General features: G+C 36.1%; 1 protein-coding gene across 14 annotated transcripts in view; it reads right to left on the bottom strand.

Moving 5' to 3' along the window:
* RBMS3 (RNA binding motif single stranded interacting protein 3) overlaps positions 1-18,362 on the bottom strand; it is a 734,276-nt gene that overhangs the window by 138,146 nt on the left and 577,768 nt on the right. For all 14 annotated transcript variants that reach the window (XM_037846292.1, XM_037846311.1, XM_037846320.1 and 11 more), the window contains exon 7: positions 9,064-9,170. In XM_037846292.1, the coding sequence (XP_037702220.1) occupies positions 9,064-9,170 (107 nt within the window). The remainder of the gene's footprint in view (positions 1-9,063; positions 9,171-18,362) is intronic.

Below are 18,362 nucleotides of genomic sequence, written 5' to 3'. Positions count from 1 at the left end.
TGCACTATTTCAGAGGAAATAATTCTTTAATTTCTCCTGAAAGTATTCTTGTTTCTAGTGGCATATTGGGGAAGTACTTCAATTCCATATCTCCTAAAGATAAGTTTTCTAGTGTTCAATATTGTAAAGTTAAATTGCAGCCAACGTGGCTTCAGAACTAATAGAAATGGGGTACTTCTGGACCTTCTTGTCATGGGCTTTGCATACTTAAGAAGGATGTTGACTGGTGTCCCATCAAATAGAACATTATTTGTATGTGCCATTCAGATGAGGGCCACCTGAAGGAAGGGGACCATTTGGTTGAATTGTGTCTTTTCTCCCACACTGCTAAGATTGTCTCAAAGTATGAGTGTTAGTAGCAATGGTGATAGCTAGCAGTGATTGTCAGATGCGTTCAAGAAACTCAACTAAATGTTCTATGTTGAGAGGGTTCCCTATAACTGATGGCCATAGGGAGAGTCTCTTTCTCTCCAAACTTTATATAGCATGTTTGTAGCATGTTTACCATTATTTCCACAGCCATCTCTGTGCCCTTTAACATCAATATTTTACATATTAATATGACGCACTTTGGTTTCTAGAGGTTCAACAGCCTTTACCTCTTATCAGACAGGTGAGTAAATAAGAAATTTATCAGTGATACTATGTATGATTCAGTGTATTAGGTTAAGGACTTTTTCTTACTGAAGGTATGCAAATCTTTTCATTGGGTCAAATGTTTAACCATCTTTAGGAAATGATCACAAGCTAATTGGTTACTCATAGAGTCATTAAATTAATGAGAATGAGATTAGGGTTCTTTTCAAATTCCTTAGAAAGTTTTGCACTTGTTGGTTGCATATAACACGAACTAGCATTCCTTTAAATCCGTAACAATTGATAACTGACTCTAAAACAGCTCTTCAGATAAAAGTAACAATTCATGCATGAGTACACTGTAACTTTTGGTACCCAAGCAAATTATCTTTTATATTAAAAGGAGAGGCATAAGCTTAATCAATTGACTGGATCCCACTGAATAATAAAAGCCAAAAACAAGCTATCTTTTAAAAAAATATATTTTTTAATTTTAGATTTATAATTTAGGAATAACCGAGCATTCACTCCCAAACCTTTAATTCTTGTGACTACTTGCTATCAACCTGATTTTTGCTGTGTTCTAACTAATTTGGCACTTTTTCCCAAAACAGCTAAGAGACCTTTCAAGGATTTCTCGTATCTATTACTATGGATCCAGCTCCAGCAAATGGGGCCTCCAAAGAGCTTGGAATCAAAACCCTGTTAATGGGCTTCATTATTAACCTTCTCTTTCATTCTTCCAGGAACTGCTCTAAGTGACAAGATATCTTTTTTTGAACTGATAATTTCATGAGTCTTTCAGCACACAAAAGGAAATTTTATAAATGGAAGTACTATCACTGATTTTAAGGACTCTAGAAGTTCCTTACATAGAAGAACTTGGTAACATCACCCTTGATACACAGAATTAGGATGTGGAAGTTTAAGATCTTTCACTGTCAGTACTATCCATAGTATATGCAAAAGATTCTTGCCTCCCATTTCTTTGTTAAATCTAATAAGTCACCAACTGTGCCATTAGAATGCTTCTTCTGTCAAAGATAATTGCTTTGAAGGCTAATGGAAAGTACTTTATACAGTACTTTATACAGGCTTCTCATAGCCAGAGTGCAGAAGCACCTTTGGTATCCAAAATTAATTGCCATTACTTGCCAGAATAAGTAAGTCAATAATTCATCTTCTTTCCCTTTAAAAAGAGCAAACTTGCAATTTAATGGTTCTTGATAGTAGATCAAACTTTTCCTTGAATTCTAGTAAAAGCTCAGGTGTTTCTTTAACTTTTCTTTTCTCCTTTTACTTTTATCTTTGCCATCCAAGCCCGACTTCTCTTGTCAGGTCTTGGCTTTTATGATTACATGACCTTCAAGGGAAAATTGTCTGGAAATTTGAAAACCAACTAATGTTTTATTACTAAATAATAATTTAACATTTGGAATGTGATTTTATAAAAGCATTTATACAATGTGGGCCAAAGTTAAAATATACAAATTTCTACTTGCTTATAATATGCTTTATTAAAAAAAAAAATCAGCAGGATAATTGTACTGGTAGCAATGCTTCTTTCAAATGTGTCATTGTTAAAAACAATTTCTATTTGGAAAATAAATTGACATGGATATAAAATTATAAACCAAGGAATTAAAGCTGGCTTTTGGGTTAAAAACCCCTAAGCTGTGTTGATGATACCAGGACGATAATTTTAATAATAGCTAATACTTCTTGAGTAATTATAGTTTGCCAGGCACTGTGCTCAGTATTTTACCTTTACTACCGTATTTAATCCTTGCGATTACCATGGATATGTTCTCACCATTCTCATTCTACTGATGAAGAAACAGAAACTTGAGGAGTTTGAAAAATTTGTCCAGTTTCATTCAGCTCAAAGGCTAAGGATTTGCAATTTAAACTCTAGAGCTTGCCTTCATAACCACTAATGTAGAGTAGCCCGAAAATTATGAGAAATGAAAACAATATTGAGCATACCACAGATGGCAACACACATGGTTCCTTAAAACTCAGGAACAATTATTATTTTCAGTGGGTACATCAGAGAAAGACTTAAGATTCTATTAAATATTCACTCCCTAAAGCTCAAGCTGATTCTCCAGACATCACTGTGCCACTCAGCACCTCAGTGGCAAGGAGGGCTCCACCAACCAAAGGCAAGGTGGAGCGTCCCAACTTTGGGGAGAATTTCTGTTCTCTACTCTGGTTTGAAAATTCATATAAATCAATTTTTAAGTTACCCACCCTGAAAAGCAAACAGACAAATAATGCTTTGTGACAAGAAAAATGTGAACTAATGTTTTTGCAGCTGCTGTTTTTGTTATTTTTATTATTATTTTGGCTTTGGTTTTCTTTCACTGTTGGATAGCTATGAAGCCAATTACAGGCAGTGATTTCATTTTTACAGCACTAGATTATATTTCATTCTACTTTTAAACTCCTACTTTACAGATAGAGAAGGGCTGTGTGATTGCTGACTCCTAGGGATAGGGATTCTTCTTGTGTGATTATATCATGTCCGCAGTATCCAGTCTTGCGTCTCCCACAGGGAGGGTACACACTAAATTCTTACTGAATGACTCAATGCTTTTTGTTTAAGCTGCTGCTTCTTCATTACTGATTTTTAAAAATCTCTTTCAAACAGAACTCTCTTAAATGGAACATTGATACAAAAAGTAGTCAGACATCCAAGAAACTGAGAAAGCAAATAGGAAACACAGGGAAATTAAGGGGATTCTCATTGTATGTTTATTACAAATCCTTTCAAGGTAGAGGTCAAACCTCATACCTCATGGCATCTTCAGAGCATAGCAAAAAGTATTAGCCATAGAAGGGAAAAAAGTTTTATGATAATAATAGCACTGATGATGATGGTGATAAAGACATAGTTGAAACTGATAATTATGGTGCAAATCTGTGTGAATTCACCTTTGTTCTAAAATATAAAAAGAAAAACAAACTAGAATATATTTTTCAAAGAAAATATCTATTCATCTAGAATCTGAATATAAAATTTAACTATTGTGTCATAGAGTATGGCTATCTGCCTACCCAGATGTCTAAAAAGACATCTTTGTCTCAATCATAAATGGATTTAGTCAAAATGAATAATTACTCCGACTGCTTTGGGACACAAGAGAGAGGAGGCTGAACATGTGAAACCAGGTTTATCGATTTTGCTACATTGGCTATGGATTTCATCATGGCATGGGAAATCCCATTCTCCCACATGAGCTTTGCAGTGCTTTATCCACTTACTGGCACTGAAGAAAATTTTTATTAATAGTGGCTCTGAATGGACACGAGTTACAAAACTTTACAGCACAGAGGATGTTTTCATCCGTCACTGAAAACAAGCTGATTTCAGGTCTGAAAATAGACAACATATGACCTAGGTTATAGGTCATAACAAATGACTTAAGTTGCCTGAGATAAAACTGATCACCTTAGTAACTACTGATGAAGCTTTCAGCTATAGTGGATTTTGTGAGAGTAGTAATGGGACTGAATAATTTATAGAAATTTAAGGACATTATGTCAGTATATTACATCCCTTAAGGCTTTCAAACTAGCATATCCAGGCAGGGCCATAGCACTGCAATATCCCGGGAATTGTGCAGTACAGACCCTGTATACATTCCACTACCCAGAGGTCTTTGTCTTGGACAGATAAAAATATATTTAAATGAAATGTCTTCAAGAAATAATATATCATCATGCTTCACCTAAAAATTGTTCTTTAGTTATGAGGAATCTCAAATATCTTAATATTCCTGGAATGCCCAGCTGAAAATCTCACTTGATTTCCTTCCCAGCATAGCCTGTAAACTCTTCCTGGTAACCTGAGTGTTGATTGCTAAAAATATTGCATTAATTCCTTTTTTTCATTTTCATATCCAGACTGTGAAAATAATCTTGCTAAATGTTTCCATAGTATGGAAAATTATCTTCCAGAGCATCAAACAGAGCGAATAAATTTACTAATTTCATTGCTTTTAAATTGACTCTAGAAGAGAACTGTAAGTAAGATAAAGGCAAGAAATGTCATTTTATTGATTTTTGCTTTTATAATAAAATCTTGGCATTTTTTTCACTAGACACCTGTGTACTTCATTGAGTTACTTCTTGTTCATTTGGCACAGCTCTTGTTTGTGTCCATGGTCAGAAGAATTATTTCCTAGAACTATAATTCCCAAAGCGATTGTTATCAATGACATTTACTGGCTCAATTAGTATAGAGCTTGGGAAGATTTTATGAAGCTAGATTAGTTTTGAAACTAGTCAGACTTGATTCATTAATATTTTCAACATTTATGGATAAAAGCCAAACATGAAAAGTTGGTGAAAGAGCCGTCTTCTGTGATTTGAAACTTAGCATTCACTTGTATTTGAAAATTCTAAAGGAAATCCAAAGGCCAGTTACATCAAAAGTCAACATGATTAGCCTCTCATGATTTGGAGCAGAAACTTATCCATCCATTTATTTGATCCAATTTTCTTTACAACATAGTTGAAAAAAGTCTATAAAAATACACATACCTCAAAGTAGTGTGTGTGTCTGTGTTGTCATCGTGAATGAAAGAATCAATTAATGTCTATTTGTCTACTTTAATTCACATTACATTATTTTTACTGAGGCACTAAAGTTTCTATCAATCAGATTTTAATCTGGTCATCTGGAAAATCTTTCCACCGGTTTGCTTTTTGATCAGCTGTTATTATTTGAGGATTCAGAGTCCAAATTAAGTTGGTGGCTTCTTTGTAGACACTGAAATATATCCTCTGGGAACACAGGAGGAAGAAATGGGAGGTCTTCTTTCTTCGCATTCCTGATAGATTTTTGCACTGGCCTGAAGCAGACCTGGTTCCAGACCAGTCTTTTGGGATAGAACTAACAAGGTCAATTTGGGGAGTATTTTGGAGGAAGTGCTAAGAACATGGCCTCAGGTGTACTGGAGCATCTGGTCAAGGCAATGTGAAAGATAAAGTGAGGCACCTTTGGAGTGACATTAAAAATACTTCACCACAAATATGACATAAGCACTGGCCAGTAAGAATGGAAATGCTGCCGGAGGATTCTGGGGAGCTCCTGTTGTGCCGGCCAGAACCCCGTACTGGTATAATGGGCTGGACCTGGAAGGTCCTGGAAGAGGTGACAGGGTAGATACAGCAGAGGGGTTGCACTGGTGGACTAGGAGCAGTGGCTGTTTATCAAATTTTAATATTTTAACAACCAGCATGGCTCTTCGGGTGTATGGAAGCTAAATACTAACCATGACCTTGGCTCAAGTTTCTCTAGGATGGCAGTTCTCAAAGTGTGGCCAAAGGACACTGGAGGGTCTCTAGAGTCCTCCTTTTTGCAACTACATCTCTGTGTGAAGCCATATTTTTTTCCATATACTTCAACCAAAACAACACTGGTCAACAGATTGAATGCAGAAGCAGATATGCAAATATGGTCATCTTTTATTAAATCAGACATGAAAGTGATTGGCAAAATAGTAAAACAGTGTCACTCTTCTCAAAAAAAAATCCCTTGCTTTGAAAAATAGTTATTTTTCATAAAATATATTTTTGTTAACATGTGATATGTTTATTATCTTTAATGGATTAATAATTTTTAAGAGTGTAAGAGATCCTGAGACCAAAGAGTTTGGGAACTGATGCTTTAGGAAATAAAATAATAAAAACTGTAGAACACCAGGAGAGAGGGATCTAAGAGCCCTAATCCCCTGTTCATTCTACTCGGAGAGTTCTGTTTGCCACTTGAACAGTTGGTTAATAACTTTAATGTATGCCTTTGTTTTTCACTTACATAAACTTGTCCACCATCATGTATTTTATATTTCAAAACCTCAATAATTCACACTAAATTATATGTATAAAATTTCAAGTATTATATTTTTAAAGAAATGCATTTCACCAAAACTATACAAATAAAACTATGCTACTGAAATGCCATACAGAAGAAAAAAGTTTAAATTAATAAATTATTCTTATTTTAAAAGTATAAGTAGCCTGTAATTGTCATGTTTCTGGAACTTCTAAAATACTTGCAATATATTGGTTTTGTATTTTAAGCATTTCACAGGGGAACAAAAAAGTCTCCCCTGAAAATCTGATCCATAGTCCTCACTCTGGTGTATCCCAATTCAGTGTGACCAAAGGCCTCTGACAGAGAATGTCAAGCGACCACAGCTGGGGAGTCTCCCCAGGTGACCAGCAGGAGCAAATGCAAATTGTCTCAAAAGATGCCATTGATTATAAGTGGAGAACAATTTCAGAAGTGTCAAAATGTGAGGGAAAAAACTACAACTGACAAAAAAACATGTCTTGCCATCAATGAAATACAGTAATTAGAATTTACTGGTACATAAAAATGAATTAAATATTTCCTATATACGATTAATTTGTATTCTGCCATGCTTTATCAATGATGCTAATATACTTTAAATTACTCTAAATACAATGTAAGGCGAAATAGAAGCAAGTCATATATAATAGTGGGCATGTGCATTTACCTAAGATTCTTGCTGTATCTCTTTCTAAGACCAAAATCAAGGTATACAAATTAAAAAATTTCACTCCCAAACCAAGATACACGATAATGTTTTTATGGTGCATGCCATTTCAATTTCTGATTTTTTTTCTCTGAATATGTTTACACAATTGGAATATGTTTTGATTGGTCACAGAGACATTTATTATGTTCTCTTGATTTTCACATTTGAAAAGGATAGTTCATAGCTCTTAAAAAGCAACTTTGGAAAGCAAAGATTTTAAATATTCCTTTAAAACTTACATTTAAATGATAAGGTACTCTGCATCCTAAATCTGACTCCATAATGTTTCCATGCCATGGTACACACAATGGTAATCATGCCCTGGATTCTGTATACAGTGGCAGGATGAAAGCTCTAGCTCTACGTTTCTTTTATGTTTATTGATTTGATTTCTTCCCAGAAATATTTGCTCAGGTGAGGTGTCTTGCTGGAATTGGCATCTATGGTATGGACACAATATTTCAGGTTCTCAAGGAGACAGGAACTGAAGTTTCAGTCCTTTGTGCTAAGTTGCATAATTGAGTCTTGATTATGGTCTGTGATCTGGAGATCTCTAATCAGCAAGTTTTGGACCCAACCAAAATTTAAAAGGTCAATGAGTCTTTCTAGAACATGGATGTTCGGTGTGAGATGGATGTGGTAATAATAAGCGCTGCCTGGCAACAGGTCTCACTGATGTTGAAAACACATGGACCACCCCCTTAACCCTTTTTCTAAACACAATATAAACTGACTCCCTACAGATGAGAATATTAAAACTCTTGCCTTTTTTTTTTTATAGCTTTAGATGCTCAATGTTGATCCTCTTTTTCACATTTTAAGGTAATGATATTATAGAGTCCTTGAATATAGCTATGTACTTTGAAAGGGTTCTGAGACCTGCCTGTAAACAGTCCAAAGGGATAGAATTCTTAGAAAGTGAGAAATGGCTAATGGTTTTGCTGAGAAAAATTCTAGCCTCCTTTCTTTTCTTATAACTGCTCTTTCAGTTTTGAAAGCATAAAATGTCACATAAAGTAGGATACCTCTTAAATGATAAATGGATGAAGTAGGTACTTTGAATAGAAATACTAAATAGAGTTCTTCTGTTGAAATTATGCACTTGGTACAAAATGGCATTTATTTAAACAATTTCATTCTATATCGCAAAGAATAAAAAAACTTCATAGAATAAAATGCACTTTTTCCTTGTAGTCTTACAATAAAAAGTAACCAGAAGGAATCCATTCCCAAGTAACAGTGGATCCACAACATTGTCTTTCTATGTTCTGTGTTAGGAGGATAAATGGGTAAAAAACTGTTAAACAGTTTTCCTTCTCCTTGATGTGAAAAGTAAAACCTTATGTGTATCAATTTCTCTTTCTTCTTCTTGACCAACAGAAAATATCATAGTTTATATTGATATACGCATATATATATATATATAAATAAAACACATATCAACAAGATTCTGAATGCATGGGCATATGCATAAATACACAGAGATGTGCAAACAGATCAACTTGGTGGTAGAATGAAATAAATGTCAATTTTAGTCAGCACTTTTCAAAACACAAACATTCAAATCTCACTGCTGATTTCACTGAAAATATTTTCTTAAGTAATTACACCCTCATGTTACAACTGTCACACAATTACATATCAGTTCTTTATGACTAAATCTTTCGGGTTCAAGTTTGGTTAAAAACCGAAGACACACTACAGTGCAGGGATGAGGTCAATTTTGAAGTCCTAATAATCCTCCTCAAGTAATTTTATCCTCAACGCATTAATATAGGTATGCTCATTTACCCTATTTAAGCCGTTTGGTTTTCCATGGGGCCTGATTTCATCATGGCCTCCAAACAGACTTGCTGCCCGTCCAAGGGATGTCTGCTGCCAAATTTCTGAGCAAAACTTAATTGTCAGGACTCACCTCTCCTTCCCTGGGCCAAGGCCTCCCGTTCTGGGTATATTTGCTTTGATTCTGTCTCTTCTTTTGTCCTCCATCAGCAAATTTGCACAGTAAAGGCTCACTAGGGGCTGTGAAGATAAGAAACCAATTCTATATTAGCAAACCCCCTCAAATGTAAGTGATTACTTGAGTCATAGTAGAGCTTTGTAATGCACATCTTTTGAAGTAACAGCTTGCTTCTGGAGAGATGTTTGGTCCCTTTTTAGTCTCAACTTTTTTGGCCAATGTTGTAACTGGGCTTCAAAAAAGCACTGGCACACCATGAAAGAATGTAACAAATATTGTTGAAAAAATAATCAATCGAAGCACAATGTGAATTTTCCTCAGAAGTAGAATAAAGAGGCAAGCATCATCCCCCTTACAGTTATGTTAGAAACATATTCATAACTGATATTCATGTGTGGATAAACAAGTGTTTTGACTACCTAAACAGTAGGATTCTATTTTGGAAAGGAATCCTTCAGAGTTTCTTTCTAAAAGGAGAACTATTTTGCTTAGTGCAACCAAAGTAGCTGCGTTTTCTCATTAATCCTCTGCAATTTCAAAAAGGTTGGAAGTAAGATCTAGTGATAATATCAGAGAGGGCAATTATTAATTAGAATGTTAAGTAAACCCACATGATTATATAGTCAAAAGATATGGCTCTAATTTGTGAATCATTTACATGGTGGGCCCTGATAACTTATATGAACTTATTTCCCAAGAGAAAGTGACCAAAGATAAACTATATCAGAAGTCCTTTTCCAACAATGACATTGCAAAATGACTATCTTTTAAAGCACAGTAAAGCAAACATTTATTCTTTGATAATTGACATCCCTCTCCATATCCCTCCTTGTTTGGAAATTTGTTATTGCCACAAATATATGTTTTAAAAAACGAATAGAAAGAAACTCATATTGGTATATCAAACTTGATCAATAAATTAAGATGGCTGGGAGGGGTTTTGTTGCTGTTAGTTCATTTGCTTGAATAAACCAAATATTAATTTGCAATTTTACAGTCCAATAACTAAAATGACACCCCCCCACCCCGCTCCCCAAGAAAATGTATTCTGCTGTAGATTAATTGTGTTAATGGTCCTAAATTCTCTCCCCTCCCTAGTATCCTTCATTATGAAATTTTGTCCAGCTCTTTACTCTGACTCCTGGCCTGACCCCATGAGACTTGTTTTGGCCAATGAGCTGTTAGCAAAGGTGGTACAAGAAGAATCTTGAAAAAGATTTAGGTATTGAGTCTTCCTTCTTTTGTTCTTCTCCATGACCATGTCAATATGCCCAGGCTAGCCCTCTGGGGGATGAGACGTGAATGGAGGAGAGTTATCTCTGTCATCCCAGCCAAGGCCATACTAGACATCCAACAGTCAGCCACCACCCAGTCATGTGAGTGAGCTCATCCAGGACTAGCAGGGATGCTTAGCTATCCTACAGTTGACCACAGAAAATGTATGAGCCCAGGTGAGATTACCAAGGCCACCATGCAAACATATGCATTAAATAAAACTTTATTGTTTTATGCCATTAAGATTTTGTAATTTATGTGGCATTATTATCTTTATAATAGACAGCTAATATCGTTCCCCAACACCCATTCCTCCCCATTCACCACTCTCAGCCAGATTGTCTTTAGACAACATGTAGGAATCTACATAGAGGGCATTCAATAAATATCATTGCCTCCCCAAGTACAAGTGATTTTCAACTGTTATGAGCCTCTGAATTTGGTGACTTTGGTGAAGCCACAAAAAACATACAAGGAAAATCCTGTACTGTTGAAGGTCTGTAAATAGTTGGTGTCATCACATTATAAGTAGCCTAAATTCTTACTCCAGATGAAAAACCTAAAGGCTAAATGTAATTCCTGGACCCAATTCTCTATGCATAAGAAACATTTCTAAGCTATTAAAACACACACACACACACACACACACACATACACACACAATCATTCCTTACTACAGAGTATATTTTCTCTCTGCAATTTTAGAGATTCAAGGTACGTCTACTCATTAAAATGAGATGGCCATGCTACCATGTGAGTTTATCACCAATAGTAGTACAAATTTCCCACAAAAAGGCAGACAAATCAAGAAATACCTTGCATTCCTGCAACGAAGGAGGGTTGTCAGCCTTGTGTAATTTTGTTAGATAAATGATTTTTCCAGCTACTAAGTTCACAGGCATGTACATACAAGCTTTTGCTTTGTTTTGTGTTTCAATAGCTTTAGTGAGGTATAACTCATATACAGTAAACTGCACGTATTCAAGGTATACAAATTGATAATAATTTTGATATACATAGATGATAGATAGATAGATATACACACACATGAAAACATCATCACAATCAAGTTTATGGAACACAGTAAACAAATCCATCACCCTCAAAAGTCAGAAGCTTCTTTCTACTCAAATATAGTTTGTTTGTTTGTTTTTTTAATCAAGGAACATTATCTAATGAAAGTCCTTTTTTTCTAACACTCAGTGCTAACAATCAGCTAGCTTACCAAGCATTTCCATTTTACATCAATCATTACGTTTTCTCCTCACAATTCTATGAGGTAATTACTCTTTTTACCTTCTTTTTACAAATGTGGGAAATAAGATTTAGAATGGTTGAGAGTTTTGACCCAGGAATTTAAACTAAGTGCAATGTCTCCAATCCTCAATTAGAAGTCATGCTTTATCTGCTAAGTATCATGCTGGAAGAAGAAAATGCCTTGGCATACCTCTGTCGAGTGTGCCCGGATAAACTAGAATTGGCATTTACATAAGGACTTTCATTCATGTTCAGATCTATGTTTTTATGTCTCATGGTCCAAGTCAGATGGTCATCAGTGGAGGATACATTATGGAAAAGCATTTGGTTGTCCTCTTTGATATCCAATTCACAGATGAGGACCACGTGTCATTCCCTTCTGTCTTTTGTCCTCACCCAGGTTTTCCCTTAATAGCATAAGGCTTCTATTATTAAGCATGTATCATATTTGTATATAAAAAAAGACTGACTTGCTTACTTTGTTTCCAAAATCTTTGCTTATAATTCTCAGAACTTTATTCTGCCTTTGGCTGCAACAACAATGAACAGGTGAAAGAAAGTCCTGGGTTTCTCCTCCAAATTGTAAATGGCAATCCCTTTTTTTAAAATTTAATTTTATTGAGAATGTTCACATACCATACAATTATCCAGAGATCCAAAGTGTACAATCAGTTGCCCATGGTACCATCACACAGCTGTGCATGCATTACCACAATTATTTTTTTTCCAATTTTTTGAACATTTTCATTACTCCAGAACAGAAATAAAGACAAAAAAGAAAACTCAATTCCTCCCCTACCCCTAACCATCCCCCCTCCATTACTGACTCATAGTATTGGTATAGTACATATGTTACTGTTGCTGAAAGAATGTTAAAATATTGTTAATTGTAGTACATAGTATGCAATAGGTATATTTTTTCCTATACATGCCTCTATTATTAGCTTCTAGTTATAGTGTCAGACATTTGTTCTAGCTCATGAAAGAGATTTCTAATATTTGTACAGTTAATCACAGACACTGTCCACCAGATGGTTCACTGTTTTATACATTCCCATCTTTTAACCTCCAACTTTCCTTCTGGTGACATACGTGACTCTGAGCTTCCCCTTTCCACCACCTTCACACACCATTCAGCACTGTTAGTTATTCTTACAATAACATGCTACTGTCACCTCTGTCTACTTCCAAACACTTAGATTCAACCTAGTTGAATATTCTGATCATAATAAGCAACCGCTCCCCATTCTTTAGCCTCATTCTATGTCCTGTTAACTTATATTTCATGTCTATGTGTTTACATATTATAATTAGTTCATATCAATGAGACATGCAATGTTTGTCCTTATGTGTCTGACTTATTTCATTCAACATAGTGCTCTCAAGGTTTCTTCATCAACCCGTTTTTTTTTTTAAATGGTTTTGTTCACACACCATACTTTCCATACTAAGTAAACAATTGATGGTTCCCTGTATAGTTACATATTTATGTATTCCCCACCATCACCACTATCTATATAAGGACATCTCAATTTCTTCCAAAAAAGAAGGAGGAAGAGTCAAAGAAGGTAGAGAAACAAAAGAAAAAGGAAAAAAAAAAAAAGACAGCTAAAAAGCAACAAAAGGAAAGACAGAATTATTCTACTAAAGTAGAATAAAAGAGTCAGACAACATCACCAATGCCAAGAGTCCCATACCCCTCCCTTATGTCTCCCTCTTACGGGCATTTAGCTTTGGTATTTTGCCTTTGTTACATTAAAGGAAGCATAATACAAAGTTTGCATTGATTGTATTTTTTTTCCCCAATACCACCCTATTTTTAACACCTTGCAAGGTTGACATTCATTTGTTTTCCCTCATGTAAAAAAATATTTGCATATTTTATCACAATTGTTGTGCACTCTAGGTTTCACTGAGTTATACAGTCCCAGTCTTTATCTTTCCTCTTTCTTTCTGGTGTCCAACATGCTCCTAACCATCCTCTTTCAACCATACTCACAGTCATCTTTGTTCAGTGTACTTACACTACTGTGCTACCATCACCCAAAATTGTATTCCAAACCTCTTACTCCTGTTTTTTCCTATCTGTCTGCAGTGCTCCCTTTAGTATTTCCTGTAGAGCAGATATCTTGTTCACAAACTCTCTCATTGTCTGTTTGTCAGAGAATATTTTGAACTCTCCCTCATATTTGAAGGACAGTTTTGCTGGATATAGGATTCTTGGTTGGCAGTTTTTCTCTTTCAGTATATTAAATATATCACACCACTCCCTTCTTGCCTCTGTGGTTTCTGCTGAGAAATCTACACATAGTCTTATCAAGCTTCCTTTGTATGTGATGGATCGTTTTCTCCTGCTGCTTTCAGGATTCTCTCTGTCTTTGATGTTTGATAATCTGATTATTAAGTGTCTTGGCATAGGTCTATTCAGATCTATTCTGTTTGGGGTACACTGCACTTCTTGCACCTGTAATTTCATGTCTTTCATAAGAGATGGGAAATTTTTATCGATTATTTTCCCTTTTATTGCTTCTGCCCCTTTTCCCTTCTCTTCGCCTTCTGGGATACCCATGACATGTACATTCATGCGTTTCATGTTGTCACTCAACTCCCTGAGACATTGCTCATATTTTTCCATTCTTTTCCCTATCTGTTCTTTTGTGTGTAGGATTTCAGGTGTCTTGTTCTCCAGTTCCTGAGTGTTTTCTTCTGCCTCTTGAGATCTGCTGTTGTATGTCTCTAGCATGTTTTTCCTCTCTTGTTTTGTACCTTTCATTTCCATAGATTCTGCCAGTTGTTTTTTCAAACTTTCAATTTCTACCTTATGTTCACCCAGTGTTTTCTTTATAGCCTTCATCTCTTTTTTTTTTTTTTTTTTTTTTTTTTTGTACTTTCGATTGTTTACAGTACCATTACATAGTTGTACATTCATCACCTAAATCAATCCCTGACACCTTCATTAGCACACACACAAAAATAACAAGAATAATAATTAGAGTGAAAAAGAGCAATTGAAGTAAAAAAGAACACTGGGTACCTTTGTCTGTCTGTTTCCCTCCCCTACTTTTCTACACATCCATCCATAAACTAGACAAAGTGGTGTTTGGTCCTTATGGCTTTCCCAATCCCATTGTCACCCCTCATAAGCTACATTTTTATACAACTGTCTTCGAGATTCATGGGTTCTGGGTTGTAGTTTGATAGTTTCAGGTATCCACCACCAGCTACCCCAATTCTTTAGAACCTAAAAAGGGTTGTCTAAAGTGTGCATAAGAGTGCCCACCAGAGTGACCTCTCGGCTCCTTTTGGAATCTCTCTGCCACTGAAGCTTATTTCATTTCCTTTCACATCCCCCTTTTGGTCAAGAAGATGTTCTCCGTCCCACGGTGCCAGGTCTACATTCCTCCCTGGGAGTCATATTCCACGTTGCCAGGGAGATTCACTTCCCTGGGTGTCTGATCCCACGTAGGGGGGAGGGCAGTGATTTCACCTTTCAAGTTGGCTTAGCCAGAGAGAGAGGGCCACATCTGAGCAACAAAGAGGCATTCAGGAGGAGACTCTTAGGCACAAATACAGGGAGGCCTAGCCTCTCCTTTGCAGCAACCGTCTTCCCAAGGGTAAAACTTATGGTAGAGGGCTCAACCCATCAAACCACCAGTCCCCTATGTCTGTGGTCATGTTAGCAACCATGGAGGTGGGGTAGGCGAATACCCCTGCATTCTCCACAAGCTCCTCAAGGGGGCACTACATCTTTTTTCCTTTTTTTTTTTTTTTTTTTTTTTTTTTTAACTTTCCCTTCTTTTTTCAAATCACCTGTATGAAAAAAAAAGTTAAAAAGAAAACAAACATACAATAAAAGAGCATTTCAAAGAGACCATAGCAAGGGAGTAAGAAAAAGACAACTAACCTAAGATAACTGCTTAACTTCCAACATGTTCCTACTTTACCCCAAGAAAGTTACATAATATAGCAACATTTCAGTGAACTTGTTCCTACTACAACCATCAGAAATTAACAGACCATAGTCATTTCTGGGCATCCCCAGAACGTTAAATAGCTTATCTGTTCTTCCTGGATTATTGTTCCCCCTTCCTTAATTGCTCTCTACTGCTAGTTCCCCTACATTCTACATTATAAACCATTTGTTTTACATTTTTCAAAGTTCACATTAGTGGTAGCATATAATATTTCTCTTTTTGTGCCTGGCTTATTTCGCTCAGCATTATGTCTTCAAGGTTCATCCATGTTGTCATATGTTTCACCAGATCGTTCCTTCTTACTGCCGCGTAGTATTCCATCGTGTGTATATACCACATTTTATCTATCCACTCATCTGTTGAAGGACATTTGGGTTGTTTCCATCTCTTGGCAATTGTGAATAATGCTGCTATGAACATTGGCGTGCAGATATCTGTTCGTGTCACTGCTTTCCGATCTTCCGGGTATATACCGAGGAGTGCAATCGCTGGATCGAATGGTAGCTCTATATCTAGTTTTCTAAGGAACTGCCAGACTGACTTCCAGAGTGGCTGAACCATTATACAGTCCCACCAACAATGAATAAGAGTTCCAATTTCTCCACATCCCCTCCAGCATTTGTAGTTTCCTGTTTGTTTAATGGCAGCCATTCTAACCGGTGTTAGATGGTATCTCATTGTGGTCTTAATTTGCATCTCTCTAATAGCTAGTGAAGCTGAACATTTTTTCATGTGTTTCTTGGTCATTTGTATTTCCTCTTCAGAGAACTGTCTTTTCATATCTTTTGCCCATTTTATAATTGGGCTGTCTGTACTATTGTCATTGAGTTGTAGGATTTCTTTGTATATGCAAGATATCAGTCTTTTGTCAGATACATGGTTTCCAAAAATTTTTTCCCATTGAGTTGGCTGCCTCTTTACCTTTTTGAGAAATTCCTTTGAGGTGCAGAAACTTCTAAGCTTGAGGAGTTCCCATTTATCTATTTTCTCTTTTGTTGCTTGTGCTTTGGGTGTAAAGTCTAGGAAGTGGCCTCCTAATACAAGGTCTTGAAGATGTTTTCCTACATTATCTTCTAGGAGTTTTATGGTACTTTCTTTTATATTGAGATCTTTGGTCCATTTTGAGTTAATTTTTGTGTAGGGGGTGAGGTAGGGGTCCTCTTTCATTCTTTTGGATATGGATATCCAACTCTCCCAGCCCCATTTGTTGAAAAGACCATTATGGCTCAGTTCGGTGACTTTGGGGGCCTTATCAAAGATCAGTCGGCCATAGATCTGAGGGTCTATCTCTGAATTCTCAATTCGATTCCATTGATCTATATGTCTGTCTTTGTGCCAGTACCATGCTGTCTTGGCAACTGTGGCTTTATAATAAGCTTCAAAGTCAGGGAGTGTAAGTCCTCCCACTTCGTTTTTCTTTTTTAGAGTGTCTTTAGCAATTCGAGGCATCTTCCCTTTCCAAATAAATTTGATAACTAGCTTTTCCAAGTCTGCAAAGTAGGTTGTTGGAATTTTGATTGGGATTGCATTGAATCTGTAGATGAGTTTGGGTAGAATTGACATCTTAATGACATTTAGCCTTCCTATCCATGAACATGGAATATTTTTCCATCTTTTAAGGTCCCCTTCTATTTCTTTTAGTAGAGTTATGTAGTTTTCTTTGTATAGGTCTTTTACATCTTTGGTTAAGTTGATTCCTAGGTACTTGATTTTTTTAGTTGCTATTGAAAATGGTATCTTTTTCTTGAGTGTCTCTTCAGTTTGTTCATTTCTAGCATATAGAAACATTACTGACTTATGTGCATTAATCTTGTATCCCGCTACTTTGCTAAATTTGTTTATTAGCTCTAGTAGGTGTATCGTTGATTTCTCAGGGTTTTCTAGATATAAGATCATATCATCTGCAAACAATGACAGTTTTACTTCTTCTTTTCCAATTTGGATGCCTTTTATTTCTTTGTCTTGCCGGATTGCCCTGGCTAGCACTTCCAGCACAATGTTGAATAACAGTGGTGACAGCGGGCATCCTTGTCTTGTTCCTGATCTTAGAGGGAAGGCTTTCAGTCTCTCACCATTGAGTACTATGCTGGCTGTGGGTTTTTCATATATGCTCTTTATCATGTTGAGGAAGTTTCCTTCAATTCCTACCTTTTGAAGTGTTTTTATCAAAAAGGGATGTTGGATTTTGTCAAATGCTTTTTCAGCATCTATTGAGATGATCAATTGATTTTTCCCTTTCGAGTTTTTAATGTGTTGTAATACATTGATTGTTTTTCTGATGTTGAACCATCCTTGCATGCCTGGAATGAACCCCACTTGGTCATGGTGTATGATTTTTTTAATGTGTCTTTGGATTCGATTTGCAAGTATTTTGTTGAGGATTTTTGCATCTATATTCATTAGGGAGATTGGCCGGTAGTTTTCCTTTTTTGTAGCATCTTTGCCTGGTTTTGGTATTAGATTGATGTTAGCTTCATAAAATGAGTTAGGTAGTGTTCCATTTTTTTCAATGTTTTGAAAGAGTTTGAGTAAGATTGGTGTCAGTTCTTTGTGGAAAGTTTGGTAGAATTCCCCTGTGAAGCCATCTGGCCCTGGGCATTTATTTGTGGGAAGATTTTTGATGACTGATTGGATCTCTTTGCTTGTGATGGGTTGGTTGAGGTCTTCTATTTCTTCTCTGGTCAGTCTAGGTTGTTCATATGTTTCCAGGAAATTGTCCATTTCTTCTACATTATCCAGTTTGTTGCC

Source organism: Choloepus didactylus, chromosome 1 (genome assembly GCF_015220235.1).
Source record: "Choloepus didactylus isolate mChoDid1 chromosome 1, mChoDid1.pri, whole genome shotgun sequence".
In the NCBI taxonomy this organism is placed as follows: Eukaryota; Metazoa; Chordata; class Mammalia; order Pilosa; family Megalonychidae; genus Choloepus; species Choloepus didactylus.
This window is presented reverse-complemented; position numbering and strand designations above follow the sequence as displayed.